Below are 27,309 nucleotides of genomic sequence, written 5' to 3'. Positions count from 1 at the left end.
GCCCCTAAGGTGCCCTGAGCTGAAGTGACTCTAACTTTTAGAAATCCTCCATCTTGCAGATGGAGGATTCCCCCAATAGGGTTAGGATTGTGTCCCCCTCCCCTTGGGAGGAGGCACAAAGAGGGTGTACCCACCCTCAGGGCTAGTAGCCATTGGCTACTAACCCCCCAGACCTAAACACGCCCTTAAATTTAGTATTTAAGGGCTACCCTGAACCCTAGAAAATTAGATTCCTGCAACTACAAGAAGAAGGACTGCCCAGCTGAAAACCCCTGCAGCGGAAGACCAGAAGACGACAACTGCCTTGGCTCCAGAAACTCACCGGCCTGTCTCCTGCCTTCCAAAGATCCTGCTCCAGCGACGCCTTCCAAAGGGACCAGCGACCTCGACATCCTCTGAGGACTGCCCCTGCTTCGAAAAGACAAGAAACTCCCGAGGACAGCGGACCTGCTCCAAGAAAAGCTGCAACTTTGTTTCCAGCAGCTTTAAAGAACCCTGCAAGCTCCCCGCAAGAAGCGTGAGACTTGCAACACTGCACCCGGCGACCCCGACTCGGCTGGTGGAGAACCGACACCTCAGGAGGGACCCCAGGACTACTCTGATACTGTGAGTACCAAAACCTGTCCCCCCTGAGCCCCCACAGCGCCGCCTGCAGAGGGAATCCCGAGGCTTCCCCTGACCGCGACTCTTTGAACCTAAAGTCCCGACGCCTGGGAGAGACCCTGCACCCGCAGCCCCCAGGACCTGAAGGACCGGACTTTCACTGGAGAAGTGACCCCCAGGAGTCCCTCTCCCTTGCCCAAGTGGAGGTTTCCCCGAGGAATCCCCCCCTTGCCTGCCTGCAGCGCTGAAGAGATCCCGAGATCTCTCATAGACTAACATTGCGAACCCGACGCTTGTTTCTACACTGCACCCGGCCGCCCCCGTGCTGCTGAGGGTGAGATTTCTGTGTGGGCTTGTGTCCCCCCCGGTGCCCTACAAAACCCCTCTGGTCTGCCCTCCGAAGACGCGGGTACTTACCTGCAAGCAGACCGGAACCGGGGCACCCCCTTCTCTCCATTCTAGCCTATGTGTTTTGGGCACCCCTTTGAACTCTGCACCTGACCGGCCCTGAGCTGCTGGTGTGGTGACTTTGGGGTTGCTCTGAACCCCCAACGGTGGGCTACCTTGGACCAAGAACTGAACCCTGTAAGTGTCCTACTTACCTGGTAAAACTAACAAAAACTTACCTCCCCCAGGAACTGTGAAAATTGCACTAAGTGTCCACTTTTAAAACAGCTATTTGTCAATAACTTGAAAAGTATACATGCAATTTTTATGATTTGAAGTTCCTAAAGTACTTACCTGCAATACCTTTCGAATGAGATATTACATGTAGAATTTGAACCTGTGGTTCTTAAAATAAACTAAGAAAAGATATTTTTCTATATAAAAACCTATTGGCTGGATTTGTCTCTGAGTGTGTGTACCTCATTTATTGTCTATGTGTATGTACAACAAATGCTTAACACTACTCCTTGGATAAGCCTACTGCTCGACCACACTACCACAAAATAGAGCATTAGTATTATCTATTTTTACCACTATTTTACCTCTAAGGGGAACCCTTGGACTCTGTGCATGCTATTCCTTACTTTGAAATAGCACATACAGAGCCAACTTCCTACATTGGTGGATCAGCGGTGGGGTACAAGACTTTGCATTTGCTGGACTACTCAGCCAATACCTGATCACACGACAAATTCCAAAATTGTCATTAGAAATTGATTTTTGCAATTTGAAAAGTTTTCTAAATTCTTAAAAGACCTGCTAGGGCCTTGTGTTAGATCCTGTTTAGCATTTCTTTTAGAGTTTAAAAGTTTGTAAAAGTTTGAATTAGATTCTAGAACCAGTTGTAGATTCTTAAAAAGTATTCCAACTCTTAGAAGCAAAATGTCTAGCACAGATGTGAATGTGGTGGAACTCGACACCACACCTTACCTCCATCTACAGATGAGAGAGCTAAGGTCACTCTGTAAACTAAAGAAAATAGCAATGGGCCCCAAACCTACCAAAGTACAGCTCCAGGAGCTTTTGGCAGAGTTTGAAAAGGCCAACCCCTCTGAGGATGGCAACTCAGAGGAAGAGGATAGTGACTTGGAGGAAAATTCCCCCCTACCAGTCCTATCTAGGGAGAACAGGGTCCCTCAAACCCTGACTCCAAAAATAATAGTCAGAGATGCTGGTTCCCTCACAGGAGAGACCAACACCTCTGAAATCACTGAGGATAACTCCAGTGAAGATGACCCCCTGTTAGCCAGGATGGTCAAAAGATTGGCTTTGGAAAAGCAGCTCCTAGCCATAGAAAGGGAAAGAAAAGAGATGGGCCTAGGTCCCATCGATGGTGGCAGCAACTTAAATAGGGTCAGAGATTCTCCTGACATCCTAAAAATCCCCAAAGGGATTGTAACAAAATATGAAGATGGTGATGACATCACCAAATGGTTCACAGCTTTTGAGAGGGCTTGTGTAACCAGAAAAGTAAACAGATCTCACTGGGGTGCTCTCCTTTGGGAAATGTTCACTGGAAAGTGTAGGGATAGACTCCTCACACTCTCTGGAAAAGATGCAGAATCTTATGACCTCATGAAGGGTACCCTGATTGAGGGCTTTGGATTCTCCACTGAGGAGTATAGAATTAGATTCAGGGGGGCTCAAAAATCCTCGAGCCAGACCTGGGTTGACTTTGTAGACTACTCAGTAAAAACACTAGATGGTTGGTTAACTGGAAATGAAGTGTGTGACTATGTTGGGCTTTATAATTTGTTTATGAAAGAACACATTTTAAGTAACTGCTTCAATGAAAAGTTGCATCAGTATCTGGTGGACCTAGGTCCAATTTCTCCCCAAGAATTGGGAAAGAAGGCAGACCACTGGGTCAAGACTAGGGTAACCAAAACTTCCACTGGGGGTGACCAAAAGAAAGGGGTTACAAAAACTCCCCAGGAGAAAGTGGGTGACACTAGAAACAAAGAAAAAGAGTCCTCTGTAGGCCCCCAAAAACCAGAACAGGTGGGTGGGCCCCAAGACACAACCCAAAACAAAGGTGGGTACCAGGGTAAGAACTGGGATGCCACTAAGGCCTGGTGCCACAACTGTAAACAGTCTGGGCACCACACCAAGGACACTTCTTGTCCCAAAAACAAACCCCAGAATAAAATTCCAGGGGTAACCAGTGTAGCCATGGGAGATGACTCCTCAGATGAGGAGGTCTTCCTAGCCTTCAACTGGAAACAGGGCCCAACAGGTGAGTTGGAGATTCCAGAGGGAAGTAGACACTTCCACCACCTACTGGTGAATGGAATCCCAACCACTGCCCTGAGAGACACTTGTGCCAGTCACACTATTGTGCATGACAGGCTGGTGCTCTCAAACCAGTACATCCCAGGTGAGACTGCCAGGGTAAGAGTTAGCCTAGACAGGGTCACTAAGAGGCCTGTGGCTTTAGTACCCATAGAAGTGGGTGGCACTCTTAGCTGGAGAAGGGTAGTAGTCAGTACAGACCTCCCCCTTGATTGTCTCCTTGGAAATGACTACCCAGAGGTTAGTCAGAGCCCAAGAGAGGGACTGGTCCAGTGCCAGTCCTCTCCCAAGGATTCTGGAAGTCCTGCCTCTGCAGTAAATGCAAGTAGGCCCCAGAAGAAAAAGAAAAGGAAACAGAGTAGGAAAGGTGGACAACCTTTAGCCAAGGTTCCAGCAAGCCAAGGAGATTCTGCTCCAGTAGGGGAGAACTCCAAAAATGGCTCTGATAAAGTCCAACCTGACCCACAAGAAGTCCTGGCTAGTCAGGCAACTGTTAAGCCTGAGTGGGTGGCTCCTCAGCTAACAGAAGAAAGAGTGGAAGAAGGGTGTTTACTACAAGATGTGGTGACCCCCCACTCTAATACAGCAGACAGGCACCCTGACCCCAAAGAAGCCTGCAACTTAGCCCCTTCCCTTGTAGGTGAAGAGCTAAAGGTGTGGTTCTGGGCACTGACAGCTGTCAGTGGCCTCTGCTGGGTGTTAGCCTTTATGGCTGCACTATCCTTGGCCTGGTGGTCTGACCCCATGCCAAATAACAAGTTAGGCCCCCTGACCCTGTTGGTCATGGTGGGGTTACTCCAGCTCTGGGTAACCTCTTTGGGTAAGCTAGGGGTGACCCTGGCTAAGATAAGATTAGCAGAGGTGGATACCTCTGACCTCAAAATAGAGAGAATGGGTGAAGACATAAAAAGCACAGACAAGAGGCAGTTCAGACTAGGTCCTATCACTGTGGAAGTGGGTCAGTTCCCCAGAGGGAATGACCTGAACAGGAGGATGTAAGGCAGAGTAGGCCCTGCAACAAACCAGCCATTTCCTCTACTCTTCCTCGCCTGACAGACTAGGAAGACTCTTCCAGCGTTGGCTGAGTCTCCTGGCCTGTGGGCTGGGGGGGGCTTGTGTAAAGAAATGGCTCCCTGTTGCAGTTACCCCCCACTTTTTGCCTGATACTGATGCTGACTTGACTGAGAAGTGTGCTGGGACCCTGCTAACCAGGCCCCAGCACCAGTGTTCTTTCACCTAAAATGTACCATTGTTTCCACAATTGGCACACCCTGGCATCCAGATAAGTCCCTTGTAACTGGTACCTCTGGTACCAAGGGCCCTGATGCCAGGGAAGGTCTCTAAGGGCTGTAGCATGTATTATGCCACCCTAGAGACCCCTCACTCAGCACAGACACACTGCTTACAAGCCTGTGTGTGCTGGTGAGAACAAAATGAGTAAGTCGACATGGCACTCCCCTCAGGGTGCCATGCCAGCCTCTCACTGCCTATGCAGTATAGGTAAGCCACCCCTCTAGCAGGCCTTACAGCCCTAAGGCAGGGTGCACTATACCATAGGTGAGGGTACCAGTGCCTGAGCATGGTACCCCTACAGTGTCTAAACAAAACCTTAGACATTGTAAGTGCAGGGTAGCCATAAGAGTATATGGTCTGGGAGTCTGTCAAGCACGAACTCCACAGCACCATAATGGCTACACTGAAAACTGGGAAGTTTGGTATCAAACTTCTCAGCACAATAAATGCACACTGATGCCAGTGTACATTTTATTGTAAAATACACCACAGAGGGCACCTTAGAGGTGCCCCCTGAAACTTAACCAACTAGCTGTGTAGGCTGACTGTTTCCAGCAGCCTGCCACACTAGAGACATGTTGCTGGCCCCATGGGGAGAGTGCCTTTGTCACTCTGAGGCCAGTAACAAAGCCTGCACTGGGTGGAGATGCTAACACCTCCCCCAGGCAGGAGCTGTGACACCTGGCGGTGAGCCTCAAAGGCTCACCCCTTTGTCACAGCCCAGCAGGGCACTCCAGCTTAGTGGAGTTGCCCGCCCCCTCCGGCCACGGCCCCCACTTTTGGCGGCAAGGCTGGAGGGAACAAAGAAAGCAACAAGGAGGAGTCACTGACCAGTCAGGACAGCCCCTAAGGTGCCCTGAGCTGAAGTGACTCTAACTTTTAGAAATCCTCCATCTTGCAGATGGAGGATTCCCCCAATAGGGTTAGGATTGTGTCCCCCTCCCCTTGGGAGGAGGCACAAAGAGGGTGTACCCACCCTCAGGGCTAGTAGCCATTGGCTACTAACCCCCCAGACCTAAACACGCCCTTAAATTTAGTATTTAAGGGCTACCCTGAACCCTAGAAAATTAGATTCCTGCAACTACAAGAAGAAGGACTGCCCAGTTGAAAACCCCTGCAGCGGAAGACCAGAAGACGACAACTGCCTTGGCTCCAGAAACTCACCGGCCTGTCTCCTGCCTTCCAAAGATCCTGCTCCAGCGACGCCTTCCAAAGGGACCAGCGACCTCGACATCCTCTGAGGACTGCCCCTGCTTCGAAAAGACAAGAAACTCCCGAGGACAGCGGACCTGCTCCAAGAAAAGCTGCAACTTTGTTTCCAGCAGCTTTAAAGAACCCTGCAAGCTCCCCGCAAGAAGCGTGAGACTTGCAACACTGCACCCGGCGACCCCGACTCGGCTGGTGGAGAACCGACACCTCAGGAGGGACCCCAGGACTACTCTGATACTGTGAGTACCAAAACCTGTCCCCCCTGAGCCCCCACAGCGCCGCCTGCAGAGGGAATCCCGAGGCTTCCCCTGACCGCGACTCTTTGAACCTAAAGTCCCGACGCCTGGGAGAGACCCTGCACCCGCAGCCCCCAGGACCTGAAGGACCGGACTTTCACTGGAGAAGTGACCCCCAGGAGTCCCTCTCCCTTGCCCAAGTGGAGGTTTCCCCGAGGAATCCCCCCCTTGCCTGCCTGCAGCGCTGAAGAGATCCCGAGATCTCTCATAGACTAACATTGCGAACCCGACGCTTGTTTCTACACTGCACCCGGCCGCCCCCGTGCTGCTGAGGGTGAGATTTCTGTGTGGGCTTGTGTCCCCCCCGGTGCCCTACAAAACCCCTCTGGTCTGCCCTCCGAAGACGCGGGTACTTACCTGCAAGCAGACCGGAACCGGGGCACCCCCTTCTCTCCATTCTAGCCTATGTGTTTTGGGCACCCCTTTGAACTCTGCACCTGACCGGCCCTGAGCTGCTGGTGTGGTGACTTTGGGGTTGCTCTGAACCCCCAACGGTGGGCTACCTTGGACCAAGAACTGAACCCTGTAAGTGTCCTACTTACCTGGTAAAACTAACAAAAACTTACCTCCCCCAGGAACTGTGAAAATTGCACTAAGTGTCCACTTTTAAAACAGCTATTTGTCAATAACTTGAAAAGTATACATGCAATTTTTATGATTTGAAGTTCCTAAAGTACTTACCTGCAATACCTTTCGAATGAGATATTACATGTAGAATTTGAACCTGTGGTTCTTAAAATAAACTAAGAAAAGATATTTTTCTATATAAAAACCTATTGGCTGGATTTGTCTCTGAGTGTGTGTACCTCATTTATTGTCTATGTGTATGTACAACAAATGCTTAACACTACTCCTTGGATAAGCCTACTGCTCGACCACACTACCACAAAATAGAGCATTAGTATTATCTATTTTTACCACTATTTTACCTCTAAGGGGAACCCTTGGACTCTGTGCATGCTATTCCTTACTTTGAAATAGCACATACAGAGCCAACTTCCTACAGCTACCCTGAACTTACAATGTCTAAGGTTTTGCTTAGACACTGTAGGGGCACAGTGCTCATGCACTGGTGCCCTCACCTATGGTATAGTGCACCCTGCCTTAGGGCTGTAAGGCCTGCTAGAGGGGTGACTTATCTATACTGCATAGGCAGTGTGAGGTTGGCATGGCACCCTGAGGGGAGTGCCATGTCGACTTACTCGTTGTGTCCTCACTAGCACACACAAGCTGGCAAGCAGTGTGTCTGTGCTGAGTGAGTGGTCCCCAGGGTGGCATAAGACATGCTGCAGCCCTTAGAGACCTTCCCTGGCATCAGGGCCCTTGGTACCAGGGGTACCAGTTACAAGGGACTTACCTGGATGCCAGGGTGTGCCAATTGTGGAAACAAAAGTACAGGTTAGGGAAAACACTGGTGCTGGGGCCTGGTTAGCAGGCCTCAGCACACTTTCAAATCACAACTTAGCATCAGCAAAGGCAAAAAGTCAGGGGGTAACCATGCCAAGGAGGCATTTCCTTACACAACCCCCCCCCCCCCCAAACGAAAGAGAATGAGACTAACCTTTCCCAAGAGAGTCTTCATTTTCTAAGTGGAAGAACCTGGAAAGGCCATCTGCATTGGCATGGGCAGTCCCAGGTCTGTGCTCCAGTATAAAGTCCATTCACTGTAGGGAGATGGACCACCTCAACAGTTTTGGATTTTCACCTTTCATTTGCATCAGCCATCTGAGAGGTCTGTGGTCAGTTTGAACTACAAAGTGAGTACCAAAGAGGTATGGTCTCAGCTTCTTCAGGGACCAAACCACAGCAAAGGCCTCCCTCTCAATGGCACTCCAACGCTGCTCCCTGGGGAGTAACCTCCTGCTAATGAAAGCAACAGGCTGGTCAAGGCCATCTTCATTTGTTTGGGACAAAACTGCCCCTATCCGATGTTCAGAGGCATCTGTCTGCACAATGAACTGCTTGAAGTAATCTGGAGCTTTTAGAACTGGTGCTGTGCACATTGCTTGTTTCAGGGTGTCAAAGGCCTGTTGGCATTCTACAGTCCAGTTTCCTTTCTTGGGCATTTTCTTGGAGGTAAGTTCTGTGAGGGCTGTCACTATGGATCCATATCCCTTCACAAACCTCCTGTAGTACCCAGTCAAGCCAAGGAATGCCCTGACTTGAGTCTGGGTTTTTGGAGCTGCCCAGTCCAGAATAGTCTGGATCTTAGGCTGGAGTGGCTGAACTTGGCCTCCACCTACAAGGTGTGTAGGAAGTTGGCTCTGTATGTGCTATTTCAAAGTAAGGAATAGCATGCACAGAGTCCAAGGGTTCCCCTTAGAGGTAAAATAGTGGTAAAAAGAGATAATACTAATGCTCTATTTTGTGGTAGTGTGGTCGAGCAGTAGGCTTATCCAAGGAGTAGTGTTAAGCATTTGTTGTACATACACATAGACAATAAATGAGGTACACACACTCAGAGACAAATCCAGCCAATAGGTTTTGTTATAGAAAAATATCTTTTCTTAGTTTATTTTAAGAACCACAGGTTCAAATTTAACATGTAATATCTTGTTTGAAAGGTATTGCAGGTAAGTACATTAGGAACTTTGAATCATTTCAATTGCATGTATACTTTTCAAGTTATTGACAAATAGCTATTTCAAAAGTGGACACTTAGTGCAATTTTCACAGTTCCTGGGGGAGGTAAGTTTTTGTTAGTTTTACCAGGTAAGTAAGACACTTACAGGGTTCAGTTCTTGGTCCAAGGTAGCCCACCGTTGGGGGTTCAGAGCAACCCCAAAGTTACCACACCAGCAGCTCAGGGGCCGGTCAGGTGCAGAGTTCAAAGTGGTGCCCAAAACGCATAGGCTAGAATGGAGAGAAGGGGGTGCCCGGGTTCCGGTCTGCTTGCAGGTAAGTACCCGCGTCTTCGGAGGGCAGACCAGGGGGGTTTTGTAGGGCACCGGGGGGGACACAAGCCCACACAGAAATTTCACCCTCAGCAGCGCGGGGGCGGCCGGGTGCAGTGTAGAAACAAGCGTCGGGTTTGCAATGTTAGTCTATGAGAGATCAACGGATCTCTTCAGCGCTGCAGGCAGGCAAGGGGGGGCTTCCTCGGGGAAACCTCCACTTGGGCAAGGGAGAGGGACTCCTGGGGGTCACTCCTCCAGTGAAAGTCCGGTCCTTCAGGTCCTGGGGGCTGCGGGTGCAGGGTCTTTTCCAGGCGTCGGGACTTAGGTTTCAGAGAATCGCGGTCAGGGGAAGCCTCGGGATTCCCTCTGCAGGCGGCGCTGTGGGGGCTCAGGGGGGACAGGTTTTGGTACTCACAGTCGGAGAGTAGTCCGGGGGTCCTCCCTGAGGTGTTGGTTCTCCACCAGCCGAGTCGGGGTCGCCGGGTGCAGTGTTGCAAGTCTCACGCTTCTTGCGGGGAGTTGCAGGGTTCTTTAAAGCTGCTTCTTGAAACAAAGTTGCAGTCTTTTTGGAGCAGGTCCGCTGTCCTCGGGAGTTTCTGGTCGTCGTCGAAGCAGGGCAGTCCTCAGAGGATTCAGAGGTCGCTGGTCCCTTTGGAAGGCGTCGCTGGAGCAGAGTTCTTTGGAAGGCAGGAGACAGGCCGGTGAGTTTCTGGAGCCAAGGCAGTTGTTGTCTTCTGGTCTTCCTCTGCAGGGGTTTTCAGCTGGGCAGTCCTTCTTCTTGTTGTCGCAGGAATCTAATTTTCTAGGGTTCAGGGTAGCCCTTAAATACTAAATTTAAGGGCGTGTTTAGGTCTGGGGGGTTAGTAGCCAATGGCTACTAGCCCTGAGGGTGGGTACACCCTCTTTGTGCCTCCTCCCAAGGGGAGGGGGTCACAATCCTAACCCTATTGGGGGAATCCTCCATCTGCAAGATGGAGGATTTCTAAAAGTTAGAGTCACTTCAGCTCAGGACACCTTAGGGGCTGTCCTGACTGGCCAGTGACTCCTCCTTGTTGCTTTCTTTGTTCCCTCCAGCCTTGCCGCCAAAAGTGGGGGCCGTGGCCGGAGGGGGCGGGCAACTCCACTAAGCTGGAGTGCCCTGCTGGGCTGTGACAAAGGGGTGAGCCTTTGAGGCTCACCGCCAGGTGTCACAGCTCCTGCCTGGGGGAGGTGTTAGCATCTCCACCCAGTGCAGGCTTTGTTACTGGCCTCAGAGTGACAAAGGCACTCTTCCCATGGGGCCAGCAACATGTCTCTAGTGTGGCAGGCTGCTGGAACCAGTCAGCCTACACAGATAGTTGGTTAAGTTTCAGGGGGCACCTCTAAGGTGCCCTCTGTGGTGTATTTTACAATAAAATGTACCCTGGCATCAGTGTGCATTTATTGTGCTGAGAAGTTTGATACCAAACTTCCCAGTTTTCAGTGTAGCCATTATGGTGCTGTGGAGTTCATGTAAAACAGACTCCCAGACCATATACTCTTATGGCTACCCTGCACTTACAATGTCTAAGGTTTTGCTTAGACACTGTAGGGGCACAGTGCTCATGCACTGGTACCCTCACCTATGGTATAGTGCACCCTGCCTTAGGGCTGTAAGGCCTGCTAGAGGGGTGTCTTACCTATACTGCATAGGCAGTGAGAGGCTGGCATGGCACCCTGAGGGGAGTGCCATGTCGACTTACTCATTTTGTTCTCACTAGCACACACAGGCTTGTAAGCAGTGTGTCTGTGCTGAGTGAGGGGTCTCTAGGGTGGCATAATACATGCTGCAGCCCTTAGAGACCTTCCCTGGCATCAGGGCCCTTGGTACCAGAGGTACCAGTTACAAGGGACTTATCTGGATGCCAGGGTGTGCCAATTGTGGGATCAATGGTACATTTTAGGTGAAAGAACACTGGTGATGGGGCCTGGTTAGCAGGGTCCCAGCACACTTCTCAGTCAAGTCAGCATCAGTATCAGGCAAAAAGTGGGGGGTAACTGCAACAGGGAGCCATTTCTTTACAAGGTGACCCAAGTAAACCACAGTTCCCTGCCCTATCTGGCATTTGGATGCCTTGATAGAGAGGCCTAATGATTGCAGAGCCTTCAAAACCTTCTTCAGGTGGACCAGGTGATCCTGCCTGTTGGAGCTAAAGACAGCAATATCGTCAAGATAAGCTGCACTAAAGGACTCCAAGCCAGCAAGGACTTGATTCACCAACCTTTGGAAGGTGGCAGGGGCATTCTTTAAACCAAAGGGCATAACAGTAAACTGATAATGCCCATCAGGTGTGGAGAATGCTGTCTTTTCTTTTGCTCCTGGTGCCATTTTGATTTGCCAGTACCCTGCTGTCAAGTCAAAGGTACTTAAGTATTTGGCAGCACCTAGTTTGTCTATGAGTTCATCTGCCCTTGGAATGGGATGGGCATCTGTCTTGGTGACAGAATTAAGTCCTCTGTAGTCCACACAAAACCTCATCTCTCTCTTTCCATCTTTGGTTTGAGGTTTGGGGACTAAAACTACTGGGCTAGCCCAGGGGCTGTCAGAGTGCTCAATGACTCCCAATTCCAGCATCTTGTGGACTTCCACCTTGATGCTTTCCTTAACTTGGTCACACTGTCTGAATATTTTGTTTTTGACAGTCATGCGGTCTCCTGTGTCCACATCATAGGTACACAGGTGTGTCTGACCAGGGGTTAGGGAAAAGAGCTCAGCAAACTGTTGCAGGACCTTCCTACAGTCAGATTGCTGTTGGCCAGAGAGGGTGTCTGAATAGATCACTCCATCAACTGAGCCATCTTTAGGGTCTGTGGAGAGGAGATCAGGGAGAGGTTCACTCTCAGCTTCCTGGTCCTCATCTGTTACCATTAACAGATTCACATCAGCCCTGTCATGGAAGAGCTTGAGGCGGTTCACATGGATCACCCTCTTGGGGGTCCTGCTAGTGCCTAGGTCAACCAGGTAGGTGACCTGACTCTTCTTCTCTAGCACTGGGTAAGGGCCACTCCATCTGTCCTGAAGTGCCATGGGAGCCACAGGCTCCAAAACCCAGACTTTCAGCCCTGGCTGAAATTCAACCATTGCAGCCTTTTGGTCATACCAACATTTCTGGAGCTGTTGGCTGGCCTCAAGGTTTTTACTTGCCTTTTCCATGTACTCTGCCATCCTTGAACGTAGGCCTAGTACATAGTCCACTATATCTTGCTTAGGCTCATGAAGAGGTCTCTCCCCGCCTTCTTTCACAAGAGCTAGTGGTCCCCTTACAGGGTGGCCAAACAGAAGTTCAAAGGGGGAAAACCCTACTCCCTTCTGAGGTACCTCTCTGTAAGCGAAAAGCAGACATGGTAAGAGGACATCCCATCTCCTTTTGAGTTTTTCAGGGAGCCCCATGATCATGCCTTTCAATGTTTTGTTGAATCTCTCAACAAGACCATTGGTTTGTGGATGGTATGGTGTGGTGAATTTGTAAGTCACCCCACACTCATTCCACATGTGTTTCAGGTATGCTGACAAAGTTGGTACCTCTGTCAGACACCACCTCCTTAGGAAAACCCGCTCTGGTAAAAATACCAATGAGTGCTTTGGCTACTGCAGGGGCAGTAGTCGACCTAAGGGGAATTGCTTCAGGGTATCTAGTAGCATGATCCACTACTACTAGCATGTATAGGTTCCCTGAGGCTGTGGGAGGTTCAAGTGGACCCACTATGTCCACACCCACTCTTTCAAAGGGGACCCCCACCACTGGAAGTGGAATGAGGGGGGCCTTTGGGTGTCCACCTGTCTTACCACTGGCTTGACAGGTGGTAAAGGAGACAAAAAACTCCTTGACCTTCTGGGACATGTTGGGCCAATAGAAGTGGTTGACTAATCTCTCCCACGGCTTGGTCTGTCCCAAATGCACAGCAAGAGGAATATCATGGGCTAAGGTCAGTATGAACTCCCTAAACTCCTGAGGCACTACCACCCTCCTAGTGGCACCAGGTTTGGGATCTCTTGCCTCAGTGTAAAGGAGTCCATCTTCCCAATAGACCCTATGTGTTCCTGTTTTCTTTCAATTGGACTCTTCAGCAGCTTGCTGCCTAAGGCCTTCAAGAGAGGGAGAGGTTTCTTGCCCCTTACACAACTGCTCCCTTGAGGGTGCCCCTGGGCCTAGGAGCTCAACCTGATAAGGTCCTAACTCCAGAGGCTCAGTTCCCTCAGAGGGCAGAACTTCTTCCTGAGAAGAGAGGTTCTCTTTTTCTTGTTGTGTTGCAACTGGTTCCCCAGTTGTCTTTCCTTTTCTCTTGGAGGGTTGGGCCCTTTTTCCAGGCTCCAACACCACTTTTTCACCCTGAGCCTTGCACTGTGCCCTTGTCTTGACACACACCAGTTCAGGGATACCCAGCATGGCTGCATGGGTTTTCAGTTCTACCTCAGCCCATGCTGAGGACTCCAGGTCATTTCCAAGCAAACAGTCTACAGGCATATTTGAGGAGACCACCACCTGTTTCAGGCCATTGACCCCTCCCCACTCTAAAGTTACCATAGCCATGGGATGTACTTTAGTCTGATTGTCAGCATTGGTGACTGGATAAGTTTGTCCAGCCAGGTATTGACCAGGGGAAAACAGTTTCTCTGTCACCATGGTGACACTGGCACCTGTATCCCTCAGGCCTTCTACATTTGTCCCATTAATTAAGAGCTGCTGCCTGTATTTTTGCATGTTAGGGGGCCAGGCAGCCAGTGTGGCTAAATCCACCCCACCCTCAGAGACTAATGTAGCTTCAGTGTGACACCTGATTTGCTCTGGGCACACTGTTGATCCCACGTGGAGACTAGCCATTCCAGTGTTAGCTGGAGTGGAGTTAGAAGTGGTACTTTTCTTGGGACAGGCCTGGTCTCCAGTTTGGTGTCCAGGCTGATTACAGCTACGACACCAGGCCTTTTTGGGATCAAAGTTTTTACCCTTGTACCCAAAATTGGATTGTGAAGAGGCTCTGGGCCCACCCTCCTGTGCAGGTTTTTGGGGGCCAGCAGAAGACTCTTTACTATTTTTCCCTTTGGATGTCTCAACACTCTTCCCCTGGGGAGGCTTTGTGACCCCTTTCTTTTGGTCACCCCCTGAGGAAGTTTTGGACACCCTAGTCTTGACCCAATGGTCGGCCTTCTTTCCCAATTCTTGGGGAGAAATTGGTCCTAGGTCTACCAGATGCTGATGCAGTTTATCATTTGAACAATTACTTAACAGGTGTTCTTTCACAAATAAATTGTACAGCCCATCATAATCATTTACACCACTGCTTTGAATCCAACCATCCAGTGTTTTCACTGAATAGTCCACAAAATCAACCCAGGTCTGGCTCGAAGATTTTTGAGCCCCCCTGAACCTAATTCTATACTCCTCAGTGGAGAATCCAAAGCCCTCAATCAGGGTAGCCTTCATGAGGTCATAGGATTCTGCATCTTTTCCAGAGAGTGTGAGGAGTCTATCCCTACACTTTCCAGTGAACATTTCCCAAAGGAGAGATCTGTTTACTTTTCTGGTTGCACAAGCCCTCTCAAAAGCTGTGAACCATTTGGTGATGTCATCACCATCTTCATATTTAGTTACAATCCCTTTTGGGATTTTCAACATGTCAGGAGAATCTCTGACCCTATTTATGTTGCTGCCACCATGGATGGGACCAAAACCCATTTCTTGTCTTTCCCTTTCTAAGGCTAGGAGCTGTCTCTCTAAAGCCAATCTTTTGGCCATCCTGGCTAGCAGGAGGTCATCTTCACTGAGGCTATCCTCAGTGACTCCAGAGGTGCTGGACCCTCCTGTGAGGGAAACAGCATCTCTGACTATCACAGTTGGAGACAGGGTTTGAGGGACCCAGTTCTCCCTAACTAGGACTGGAGGGGGGGAATTCTCCAAATCACTAGCTTCATCCTCTGGGAGGTCATCCTCAGAGGGGTTGGCTTTGGCAAACTCTGCCAACAGCTCCTGGAGCTGTATTTTGGAAGGGTTTAAACCAGCTTTAATATTTTTTAATTTGCAGAGAGACCTTAACTCCCTCATTCTAAGATGGAGGTAAAGTGTGAGGTCGAGTTCCATCACTGTCTCTGCTGCATTAGACATTATGTTTCTAAAAGTTGGAATAGTTTTTAAGAATCTACAACTATCTCTAGAACTTAATTCAAACTTTCACAAAACTTTTAAACTCTAAAAGAAATGCTAACAGGGACTAACACAAGGCCCTAGCAGGACTTTTAAAAATGTAGAAAAATAGCTCAAATTGCAAAAATCAGTTTCTAATGACAATTTTGGGAATTTAGTCGTGTGATCAGGTATTGGCTGAGTAGTCCAGCAAATGCAAAGTCTTGTACCCCACCGCTGATCCACCAATGTAGGAAGTTGGCTCTGTATGCACTATTTCAAAGTAAGGAATAGTATGCACAGAGTCCAAGGGTTCCCCTTAGAGGTACGATAGTGGCAAAAAGAGATAATACTAATGCTCTATTTTGCGGTAGTGTGTTCGAGCAGTAGGCTTATCAAAGGAGTAGTGTTAAGCATTTGTTGTACATACACAAGCAATAAATGAGGAACACACACTCAAAGACAATTCCAGGCCAATAGGTTTTTGTATAGAAAAATATATTTTCTTGTGTTATTTTAAGAACCACAGGTTCAAGATTTACATGTAATACTTCAAATGAAAGGTATTGCAGGTAGGTACTTTAGGAACTTTGAATTAGTAAAATAGCATATACGGTTTTCACATAAATGACATATAGCTATTTTAAAACTAGACACTTAGTGCAATTTTCAACAATTTTCAACATTTTCAAAACCTTAGACATTGTAAGTGCAGGGTAGCCATAAGAGTATATGGTCTGGGAGTCTGTCAAAAACGAACTCCACAGCTCCATAATGGCTACACTGAATACTGGGAAGTTTGGTACCAAACTTCTAAGAATAATAAACCCACACTGATGCCAGTGTTGGATTTATTAAAAAATGCACACAGAGGGCATCTTAGAGATGCCCCCTGTATTTTACCCAATTGTTCAGTTCAGGACTGACTGGTCTCTGCCAGCCTGCTGCTGAGAGACGAGTCTCTGACCCCATGCGGTGAGAGCCTTTGTGCTCTCTGAGGACAGAAACAAAGCCTGCTCTGGGTGGAGGCGCTTCACACCTCCCCCTGCAGGAACTGTAACACCTAGCAGTGAGCTTCAAAGGCTCAAGCTTCCTGTTACAATGCCCCAGGCACTCCAGCTAGTGGAGATGCCCGCCCCCTGGACCCAGCCCCCACTTTTGGCGGCAAGTCCAGGAGAGATAATGAGAAAAACAAGGAGGAGTCACTGGCCAGTCAGGACAGCCCCTAAGGTGTCCTGAGCTGAGGTGACTCTGACTTTTAGAAATCCTCCATCTTGTAGATGGAGGATTCCCCCAATAGGAATAGGGATGTGCCCCCTCCCCTCAGGGAGGAGGCACAAAGAGGGTGTACCCACCCTCAAGGACAGTAGCCATTGGCTACTGCCCTCCCAGACCTAAACACACCCCTAAATTCAGTATTTAGGGGCTCCCCTGAACCTAAGAAGATTCCTGCAACTTACGAAGAAGAGGACTGCTGAGCTGAAAAACCCCTGCAGAGAAGACGGAGACACCAACTGCTTTGGCCCCAGCCCTACCGGCCTGTCTCCCTCCTTCGGAAGAAAACTGCTCCAGCGACGCTTTCCCCAGGATTAGCGACCTCTGAATCCTCAGAGGACTGCCCTGCTTCCAAAAGACCAAGAAACTCCCGGGAACAGCGGCCCTGTTCAACAAAGACTGCAACTTTGTTTCCAGAGGAACAGATTTAAAGACCCCTGCAATCCCCGCAAGAAGCGCGATACTTGCAACACTGCACCCGCCGACCCCGACTCGACTGGTGGAGAAACAACGCTACAGGGAGGATCCCCCCGGCGACTCCGAGACTGTTAGTAACCAAAGTTGTCCCCCCTGAGCCCCAACAGCGACGCCTGCAGAGGGAATCCCGAGGTTCCCCCTAACCGCGACTGCCTGACTCTAAGATCCCGACACCTGGAAAAGACCCTGCACCCGCAGCCCCCAGGACCTGAAGGATCGGAACTCCAGTGCAGGAGTGACCCCCAGGAGGCCCTCTCCCTTGCCCAGGTGGTGGCTACCCCGAGGAGCCCCCCCCTTGCCTGCATCGCTGAAGAGACCCCTTGGTCTCCCATTGATTCCTATTACAAACCCGACATGTGTTTGCACACTGCACCCGGCCGCCCCCGTGCTGCTGAGGGTGTACTTCCTGTGCTAACTTGTGTCCCCCCGGTGCCCTACAAAACCCCCCTGGTCTGCCCTCCGAAGACGCGGGTACTTACCTGCTGGCAGACTGGAACCGGGGCACCCCCTTCTCCATTGAAGCCTATGCGTTTTGGGCACCACTTTGAACTCTGCACCTGACCGGCCCTGAGCTGCTGGTGTGGTAACTTTGGGGTTGCTCTGAACCCCCAACGGTGGGCTACCTTGGACCCAAACTTGAACCTCGTAGGTGGTTTACTTACCTACAAAAACTAACAATTAATTACCTCCCCTAGGAACTGTGAAAATTGCACTGTCTAGTTTTAAAATAGCTATATGTGTTTTATTTGAAAAGTATATATGCTATTCTGATTATTCAAAGTTCCTAAAGTACTTACCTGCACTACCTTTCATGCAAAGTATTACATGTAGAATTTGAACCGGTGGTTCTTAAAATAAACTAAGAAAATATATTTTTCATACAAAACCCTATTGGCCTGGAATTGTCTCTGAGTGTGTGTTCCTCATTTATTGCCTGTGTGTATGTACAACAAATGCTTAACACTACTCCTTTGATAAGCCTACTGCTCGACCACACTACCACAAAATAGAGCACTAGTATTATCTCTTTTTGCCACTATCTTACCTCTAAGGGGAACCCTTGGACTCTGTGCATACTATTCCTTACTTTGAAATAGTGCATACAGAGCCAACTTCCTACAAAAAGTACAGGTTAGGGAAAGAACACTGGTGCTGGGGCCTGGTTAGCAGGCCTCAGCATACTTTCAAATCAAAACTTAGCATCAGCAAAGGCAAAAAGTCAGGGGGTAACCATGCCAAGGAGGCATTTCCTTACAATTAATACTTAAAATATTTCTTCTATGGGCAGTCAACTGAGTACTACTAAGGTAGGAGAAATAGGGTTTCACTTTAAATGCATCAAACTTGAGATTTTGGGTAACTCGATCTGTATTACAGACCACCATACAGTATTTCCATACAGAAATATTTGGATTAGCATATTAACAATGCACCTAACCATCATAATGTCTGTGTTCTACAGATTGGGATTTAACTAGTTGTGACACAACCAATAAACCCAAACTGCCAGGTAGGCACCACATTCTCTCAGCTGAAACATGAAAATCAATTGGGTGTTATCTGTTAAGTTATAAAACCCTATACCAAAAACATTTTAAAAGGGACATTAAAGGAAACACGTACATGCTGAACAGTGTCAGTGACGATGCAAACCCCTGTGGTACATAACAATCGATTATCTGATATTTGGATAAGAGGCAGGAAGATCTTAAATCTTGGGGAGAGAAACCAAAGCCATCCAGCACCTTACCTAATATTCCACATTCCAGTCAAAATAAGGGATCTACATTATCTCTATTTAATCCTCGTGTGTGGTGATCTGAATGCCAGCTGCAAGAGCAAGCAGGGAAAGCATCAAAGTTATGGAGTTGCTACATTACCAGCTGTTGATGCCTGGGTGACTCTGCACACCCCAGTACCTATTTAGAATGGAAGTGGCCTGGCAGTTTGGGGATGTACTGTTCCTACTGGGGTAGGACCAAGGCGGATTTTCACAAGATTGGTCCCTGTCCCAGGAGACGGTAGAGACACAGAGAACAAAAACAATGTACTGAAATTTGGTCAAGTACTCACTGGAGCTTTTATAGTTTACCCTTAGACTCATAGCATTCACTCCTCTACTAGCAATGGAATATTCCTGCCAGCTATGAATAACTAAGTTCATTAATATACGTGAACTGTAACAGAAGTATTAGTGGTTCACCTCCACCTCTTGTTTTCCTATGCCCTTTTAAATGGAGTACACAAATGTTCTTTATATTTACAGTAGACTAAAACTGAAACGTTGTTCAAAAGAAGCAAATAGTACTATATTAGGTGTCCAAAAAAAGATCATACAGATACATATTTATAGCAATAAAAAATTTACTGTTGATTTGGATATAAATTCTTACTTGTAAAACTGAATGACTTGACAAGCTATTAACACAATGATGCTCAATATGCTAATCTCAATATGCTAAGCACGTAGCAATGTTATCACACCACTCATGATTTAGATGTGTAAACCTGTATTCTTTTTTTTTAACAATTATAAAATAATGTAACTACACAAACCTGTAAGACAGCCTGCTTGTTTGCACCATTTGAATGAGGACCCTTTGAGGGTAAAAGTGTGACTGTGTCTTACATCTGCTGACTAATGCTGTGGCTATTTTTCCAATTGTGACCTGATAGTCTGGTGGTGGCTTGCTTGAGAAAAAACTTGTTAACTCCTCTTCGACACAACGTTGATCTGCATTCTGTAAGGGAAAATAAAAATAAGATACCCTGTGCTCAAATACTTATGATCCAAAGTCTAGGATCAATCAATTTCAGACTTTTACTCACCTTGCAATCATAAAGCAGTTTTTCAACTCCTGTCTTCTGTAGCTCTCCAATTACATTGTTGTTCTTTTTTGTTCTGAGCTATTTGAATAAAAAAAAACTGTTCAATAAAATGGCATCAGTGAAAAAAGGTGAAAAGCAAAGTGTTCAAACAATTTGCACTGTAAAAGACTGGAATTAGTAAATACCAAAGATGAAGCAACACCGCCTTATTAATTTACACCTAATTTCTATACTTTATTTTTTCACTCAAGATTGGTAGCTAACGTTTTTTTTGCAAATGCTAGGTTAAACATTAGACATCATGGTAGTTAGGGTAAGTAGTAAACTTATGTTCTCCTAGGAGCCTGCTATATGCATACATGTGGCAAGATGTTTGGGGGATTTATCCTGGCCACCCAGAAACAAATAATTTACTATTTGGTGGATACAGAAAAGTACCACTGTGACTGTTTGGTGGGCTAAGTACCTCATTTCATTGCAATATTTAAAATGATTACATATAATTGATTTAATTTCACTAAATTGGGATGCAGTGGAAGTCATCTGGTATGTTAAGATAGTTGGTGAGCAGGTGCACATGTATGTACTGAATGAGATTAAGGACAGTATGCAATTCTGCAGCAATCTGCATTTGATTGTGATTGACTTGGCCTTGTGGAACTAGGCAGGAAACTAAACCACTTTTGGTAAAAATAAAAAAAAAGCTGGGAAGTAAAGTGAGATTTAAATTGTCCCTGCTACTCATTAAGTGTCTCTACAGAGACAAGTAGTCTAGCATGGACTAAATGGCACTAATGTCAAGTAGTAAACAGAAGCAGGATGTATCTGCTAGCTGGGTTATAATGGTCATTACGTACTATCAACTGTACTGTTTCTATCATGTAGTATGAGCAGTAGAGGTAGATTTTGAGGATATTTCCCTAAGGATTACAGGAATGAAGGGTAGGTAATCTGAAAATGACTAATTTATGGTTGCGTTTGGGATAGTTTAGAAAAAACTAACCCATGAATCATGCTTTGTGGCTGAATAATGTTGTCAGCTTTAGTGTTATCTTTCTTAACTTTAAATACATTTATATTTGTATTTCATAGCAGTAAACATTAGATATTTCAAAAATACCTCTACCTCTGCCTTCCTTCCCTCCACCCTCCCCTTTTCAGAATTTCCTATCCAAGCTCTGCATCCCCCACCCACACACATACACTGGTTGAACCTTCCTTCTAAATCTCTTGCTCCAGTATTGCCGGCTAGACAGATTAATTGGCATATTGTTCTTGTATTTTTCTTATATAATATAGCTCTATTTTAGATTTCTTTATTATGTTTAGTGATGTGAGTCTCTTAGGGCATGATACTTCTTTAAAGGCTGCGTGTTTTGTTTTATACCTAAGTGGTAAGAACTTTTTAGGTAAAGTCAAGCACTGGCAATGCCAATAGGGCTCACCTTTGTTACCCATTATCTATTCAAATGTTGCTGGGCTAACCGGTATAGTGTTAGTAATAAGCTGAATACTTCTTACTGTAATAAAGAAAAAAAGTAACCAAATACAATATAGGCATATGTCACATGATGCCCTGGTGCCAAGTCATTCAATAGGCATGTACAGGTATTACTATACATGAGTGGGCCAGCTTATAGGCATGGGTGCCATTTTTTAAAATTATTATTTACAGATCCCAGATGATGAACCCCACTTTGAGGGTAAATAAAAACAACCAATATTATTCACCTCTGCGAACTTGCCTTTTAGAAGCAAACATACTTGGGCACACAGCACCTTTTGGGCACTCAAAAAACTATATATTTTGTTTTTTTAATGGCCAGAAGGGGTAGGGAAGAAATGAAGGAGGCAGTGGGAGGGAAGCAAAAGGCAGGGGGAGCGATAGACTGGTGGGGGAGAATGAATTAAAAAAGGTAATGAGAAGGAAAAAATGGTCAGGGTAGGGGGAGGACAGAACAACATGGAGCAAGTTAAAAGGTGGTCAAATGGAAAGTAGCACACTTGGAGGAGAGCAAGTGGGGAGAGCACAGAATGCTCAGAGAGAGGTGCTGTGAACTCACACTAAAGTTTAAATTCGCATGATAAAGCTATTGCAGCCTAAACAACCAATTTTATACATGTAGTTTTAAAATGTAGTACTGGTAGTGGTTGTGTGGTCTTGGCTGCCTTAACCAACCATGCTAACACAATTACTGTTTGATATTTTAGAACAAAAATACATCCACTGTGTCGTTCTTGTTAGAATACCTTGGCCGCCATCCAAAGTTACTATGAGAAGACAGACTGGATTTAAGCCAATGTTTGGGTTTGTTTTCCGGGCGCATGTATGTTTTGAACTAAGGATACAGTGTAATTCTGGATGAGTTTCCATTAGTCATTGTAGGAAAGTGGATTATTACGTGGCGCGACTGAGACCTCACCATGTAATATTGTTACTATTTCTATCAGGTCCAGTTAGGTTCTTTATGAAAATCTTTAGTTCAGTCCTGGGTACCTGTAGCACAAGCAACTGAGGCTTAATTAAAGCAACAAGGGCAGAGTGTAGGAAGTTGGCTCTGTATGCACTATTTCAAAGTAAGGAATAGTATGCACAGAGTCCAAGGGTTCCCCTTAGAGGTAAGATAGTGGCAAAAAGAGATAATTCTAATGCTCTATTTTGTTGTAGTGTGGTCGAGCAGTAGGCTTATCAAAGGAGTAGTGTTAAGCATTTGTTGTACACACACACAGGCAAAAAATGAGGAACACACACTCAGAGACAATTCCAGGCCAATAGGTTTTTGTTATAGAAAAATATATTTTCTTAGTTTATTTCAAGAACCACAGGTTCAAATTCTACATGTAATATCTCATTTGAAAGGCATTGCAGGTAAGTACTCTAGGAACTTTGAACAATCACAATAGCATATATACCTTTTACATAAAACACATTTAGCTGTTTTAAAAGTGGACACAGTGCACTTTTCACAGTTACTGGGGGAGGTAAAGTAATGTTAGTTCTTGCAGGTAAGTAAACCACCTACGGGGTTCAAATTGGAGTCCAAGGTAGCCCACCGTTGGGGGTTCAGAGCAACCCCAAAGTTACCACACCAGCAGCTCAGGGCCGGTCAGGTGCAGAGTTCAAAGTGGTGCCCAAAACGCATAGGCTTCAATGGAGAGAAGGGGGTGCCCCGGTTCCAGTCTGCCAGCAGGTAAGTACCCGCGTCTTCGGAGGGCAGACCAGGGGGGTTTTGTAGGGCACCGGGGGGGACACAAGTCAGCACAGAAAGTACACCCTCAGCGGCACTGGGGCGGCCGGGTGCAGTGTGCAAACACGCGGCGGGTTTTCAATAGGTTTCAATGGGAGACCAAGGGGTCTCTCTAGCTATGCAGGCAGGCAAGGGGGGGGCTCCTCGGGGTAGCCACCACCTGGGCAAGGGAGAGGGCCTCCTGGGGGTCACTCCTGCACTGGAGTTCCGATCCTTCATGTCCTGGGGGCTGCGGGTGCAGGGTCTTTTCCAGGCATCGGGATTTTGGATTCAGACAGTCGCGGTCAGGGGGAGCCTCGGGATTCCCTCTGCAGGTGTTGCTGTGGGCGCTCAGGGGGGACAACTTTGGCTACTCACAGTCTCGGAGTCGCCGGGGGGTCCTCCCTGTAGCGTTGTTTCTCCACCAGTCGAGTGGGAGTCGCCGGGTGCAGTGTTGCAAGTCTCACGCTTCTTGCGGGGATTGCAGGGGTCTTTAAATCTGCTCCTCTGGATACAAAGTTGCAGTCTTTGTTGAACAGGGCGGCTGTCCTCAGGAGTTTCTTGGTCTTTTGGAAGCAGGGCAGTCCTCTGAGGATTCAGAGATCGCTGGTCCTGGGGAAAGCGTCGCTGGAGCAGTTTTCTTCTGAAGGAGGGAGACAGGCCGGAGGGCTGGGGCCAAAGCAGTTGGTGTCTCCGTCTTCTCTGCAGGGGTTTTTCAGCTCAGCAGTCCTCTTCGTAAGTAGCAGGAATCTAAGTTCCTAGGTTCAGGGGAGCCCTTAAATACTAAATTTAAGGGCGTGTTTAGGTCTGGGGGGTTAGTAGCCAATGGCTACTAGCCCTGAGGGTGGGTACACCCTCTTTGTGCCTCCTCCCAAGGGGAGGGGGTCGCATTCCTATCCCTATTGGGGGAATCCTCCATCTGCAAGATGGAGGATTTCTAAAAGTTAGAGTCACTTCAGCTCAGGACACCTTAGGGTCTGTCCTGACTGGCCAGTGACTCCTCCTTGTTATTCTCATTATTTCACCCGGCCTTGCCGCCAAAAGTGGCAATAAAAAAGTTTACAATAAAATTTACACTGGCATCAGTGTGCATTTATTGTGCTGAGAAGTTTGATACCAAACTTCCCAGTTTTCAGTGTAGCCATTATGGTGCTGTGGAGTTCTTGTTTGACAGACTCCCAGACCATATACTCTTATGGCTACCCTGCACTTACAATGTCTAAGGTTTTGCTTAGACACTGTAGGGGCACAGTGCTCATGCACTGGTGCCCTCACCTATGGTATAGTGCACCATGCCTTAGGGCTGTAAGGCCTGCTAGAGGGGTGACTTATCTATACTGCATAGGCAGTGTGAGGTTGGCATGGCACCCTGAGGGGAGTGCCATGTCGACTTACTCGTTTTGTCCTCACCAGCACACACAAGCTGGCAAGCAGTGTGTCTGTGCAGAGTGAGGGGTCCCCAGGGTGGCATAAGATATGCTGCAGCCCTTAGAGACCTTCCCTGGCATCAGGGCCCTTGGTACCAGTTACAAGGGACTTACCTGGATACCAGGGTGTGCCAATTGTGAAAACAAAAGTACAGGTTAGGGAATGAACACTGGTGCTGGGGCCTGGTTAGCAGGCCTCAGCACACTTTCAATTCAAAACATAGCATCAGCAAAGGCAAAAAGTCAGGGGGTAACCATGCCAAAGAGGCATTTCCTTACAGACATCTACATTTTGATTTCATTATTCATTATGGTGTCTCTTGGCAGCAAATTACAGTGTTCGTACTTCAGGTTTTTGTCCTTGCATTATTTGCTCGTGGGTCCTGGAACGTGTGTGTGTGTGTGTGTGTGTGTGTGTGTGTGTGTGTGTGTGTGTGTGTGTGTGTGTGTGTGTGTGTGTGTGTGTGTGTGTGTGTGTGTGTGTGTGTGTGTGTGTGTGTGTGTGTGTGTGTGTGTGTGTGTGTGTGTGTGTGTGTGTGTGTGTGTGTGTGTGTGTGTGTGTTGTTTTTTGTGCATGTGTGTGTCACTCTCCTTTTCCTCCCTCCCTCCCTTGTGTGCTAGGCGGCTGTACTCACCGTCGTCGGCGCTCCAGGATGGCCATGATGTGGTAGAGCATCGGCCGCGGAGTCCTCTTTGTTCCTGAAGATTAGTCTTTTGTTTCTGTGATGTGTTTCCGCCAGGCTTTTGATAGCATTGCTACCACACCGGAAATCCTGGTTGTTTGCGATGTCCTAATATAGTGGGCAGTACTTTTACTTCTGCCTGGCTGTAGGTGGCTACCTGTAAAGAAATGGCTCCCTGTTGCAGTTACCCCCCACTTTTTGCCTGATACTGACTTGACTGAGAAGTGTGCTGGGACCCTGCTAACCAGGCCCCAGCACCAGTGTTCTTTCACCTAAAATGTACTTTTGATTCCACAATTGGCACACCCTGGCATCCAGGTAAGTCCCTTGTAACTGGTACCCCTGGTACCAAGGGCCCCGATGCCAGGGAAGGTCTCTAAGGGCTGCAGCATATCTTATGCCACCCTGGGGACCCCTCACCCAGCACAGACACACTGCTTGCCAGCTTGTGTGTGCTGATGAGAACAAAACGAGTAAGTCGACATGGCACTCCCCTCAGGGTGCCATGCCAACCTCACACTGCCTATGCAGTATAGATAATTCACCCCTCTAGTAGGCCTTACAGCCCTAAGGCAGGGTGCACTATACCATAGGTGAGGGCACCAGTGCATGAGCACTATGCCCCTACAGTGTCTAAGCAAAACCTTAGACATTGTAAGTGCAGGGTAACCATAAGAATATATGGTCTGGGAGTCTGTCAAAAACGAACTCCACAGCACCATAATGGCTACACTGAATACTGGGAAGTTTGGTATCAAACTTCTCAGAATAATAAACCCACACTGATGCCAGTGTTGGATTTATAAAAAAATGCACACAGAGGGCATCTTAGAGATACCCCCTGTATTTTACCCAATTGTTCAGTGCAGGACTGACTGGTGTGTGCCAGCCTGCTGCTGAGAGACGAGTGTCTGACCTCATGCGGTGAGAGCCTTTGTGCTCTGAGGACAGAAACAAAGCCTGCTCTGGGTGGAGGTGCTTCACACCTCCCCCCTGCAGGAACTGTAACACCTAGCAGTGAGCTTCAAAGGCTCAAGCTTTGTGTTACAATGCCCCAGGGCACTCCAGCTAGTGGAGATGCCCGCCCCCTGGACACAGCCCCCACTTTTGGCGGCAAGTCCAGGAGAAATAATGAGAATAACAAGGAGGAGTCACTGGCCAGTCAGGACAGCCCCTAAGGTGTCCTGAGCTGAGGTGACTCTGACTTTTAGAAATCCTCCATCTTGTAGAAGGAGGATTCCCCCAATAGGGATAGGAATGTGGCCCCCTCCCCTTGGGAGGAGGCACAAAGAGGGTGTACCCACCCTCAGGGCTAGTAGCCATTGGCTACTAACCCCCCAGACCTAAACACGCCCTTAAATTTAGTATTTAAGGGCTCCCTTGAACCTAAGAATTTAGATTCCTGCAACTTACAAGAAGAAGAGGACTGCTGAGCTGAAAGACCCCTGCAGAGGAAGAAAAGAAGACTCCAACTGCTTTGGCCCCAGACCTACCGGCCTGTCTCCTGCCTTCCAAAGAAACCTGCTCCAGCGACGCTTTCCCAAGGACCAGCGACCTCTGAATCCTCAGAGGACTGCCCTGCTTCAAGAAAGACAAGAAACTCCCGAGGACAGCGGCACTGCTCCAAAAGAACTGCAACTTTGTTTCAAAGGAGCAGATTTAAAGACCCCTGCAACTCCCCGCAAGAAGCGTGAGAATTGCAACACTGCACCCGGCGACCCCCACTCGACTGGTGGAGAACCAACACCTCAGGGAGGACCCTGAGGCGACTCAAAGACCGTGAGTAACCAAAGTTGTCCCCCCTGAGCCCCTACAGCGACAATCCCGAGGCTCCCCCTGACCGCGACTGCCTGAACTCTAATTTCCCGACGGCTGGAAAAGACCCTGCACCCGCAGCCCCCAGCACCTGAAGGATCGGAACTTCTGTGCAGGAGTGACCCCCAGGAGGCCCTCTCCCTTGCCCAGGTGGTGGCTACCCCGAGGACCCCCCCCTTGCCTGCCTGCACCGCTGAAGAGACCCCTTGGTCTCCCATTGAAACCTACAGAGAACCTGACGCTTGTTTGCACACTGCACCCGGCCGCCCCCGCGCTGCTGAGGGTGTACTTTTTGTGTGGACCTGTGTCCCCCCCCGGTTCCCTACAAAACCCCCCTGGTCTGCCCTCCGAAGACGCGGGTACTTACCTGCTGGCAGACTGGAACCGGGGCACCCCCTTCTC

At 48.1% G+C, this 27,309-nt stretch overlaps 1 protein-coding gene across 1 annotated transcript in view; it reads right to left on the bottom strand.

The window, feature by feature from the left end:
* Window positions 1-27,309, bottom strand: part of NOL11 (nucleolar protein 11) — a 425,248-nt gene that overhangs the window by 200,829 nt on the left and 197,110 nt on the right. The window contains exons 11-12 of the mRNA XM_069199905.1: window positions 19,756-19,833; window positions 19,483-19,667 (exon numbers count right to left, since the gene is read on the bottom strand). Of these exons, the coding sequence (XP_069056006.1) occupies window positions 19,483-19,667; window positions 19,756-19,833 (263 nt within the window). The remainder of the gene's footprint in view (window positions 1-19,482; window positions 19,668-19,755; window positions 19,834-27,309) is intronic.

The sequence above is a fragment of the Pleurodeles waltl genome, chromosome 7 (assembly GCF_031143425.1).
Source record: "Pleurodeles waltl isolate 20211129_DDA chromosome 7, aPleWal1.hap1.20221129, whole genome shotgun sequence".
NCBI classification, from domain to species: domain Eukaryota; kingdom Metazoa; phylum Chordata; class Amphibia; order Caudata; family Salamandridae; genus Pleurodeles; species Pleurodeles waltl.
The sequence above is the reverse complement of the archived record's forward strand: the minus strand, read 5'-3'. Positions and strand labels throughout refer to the sequence as shown.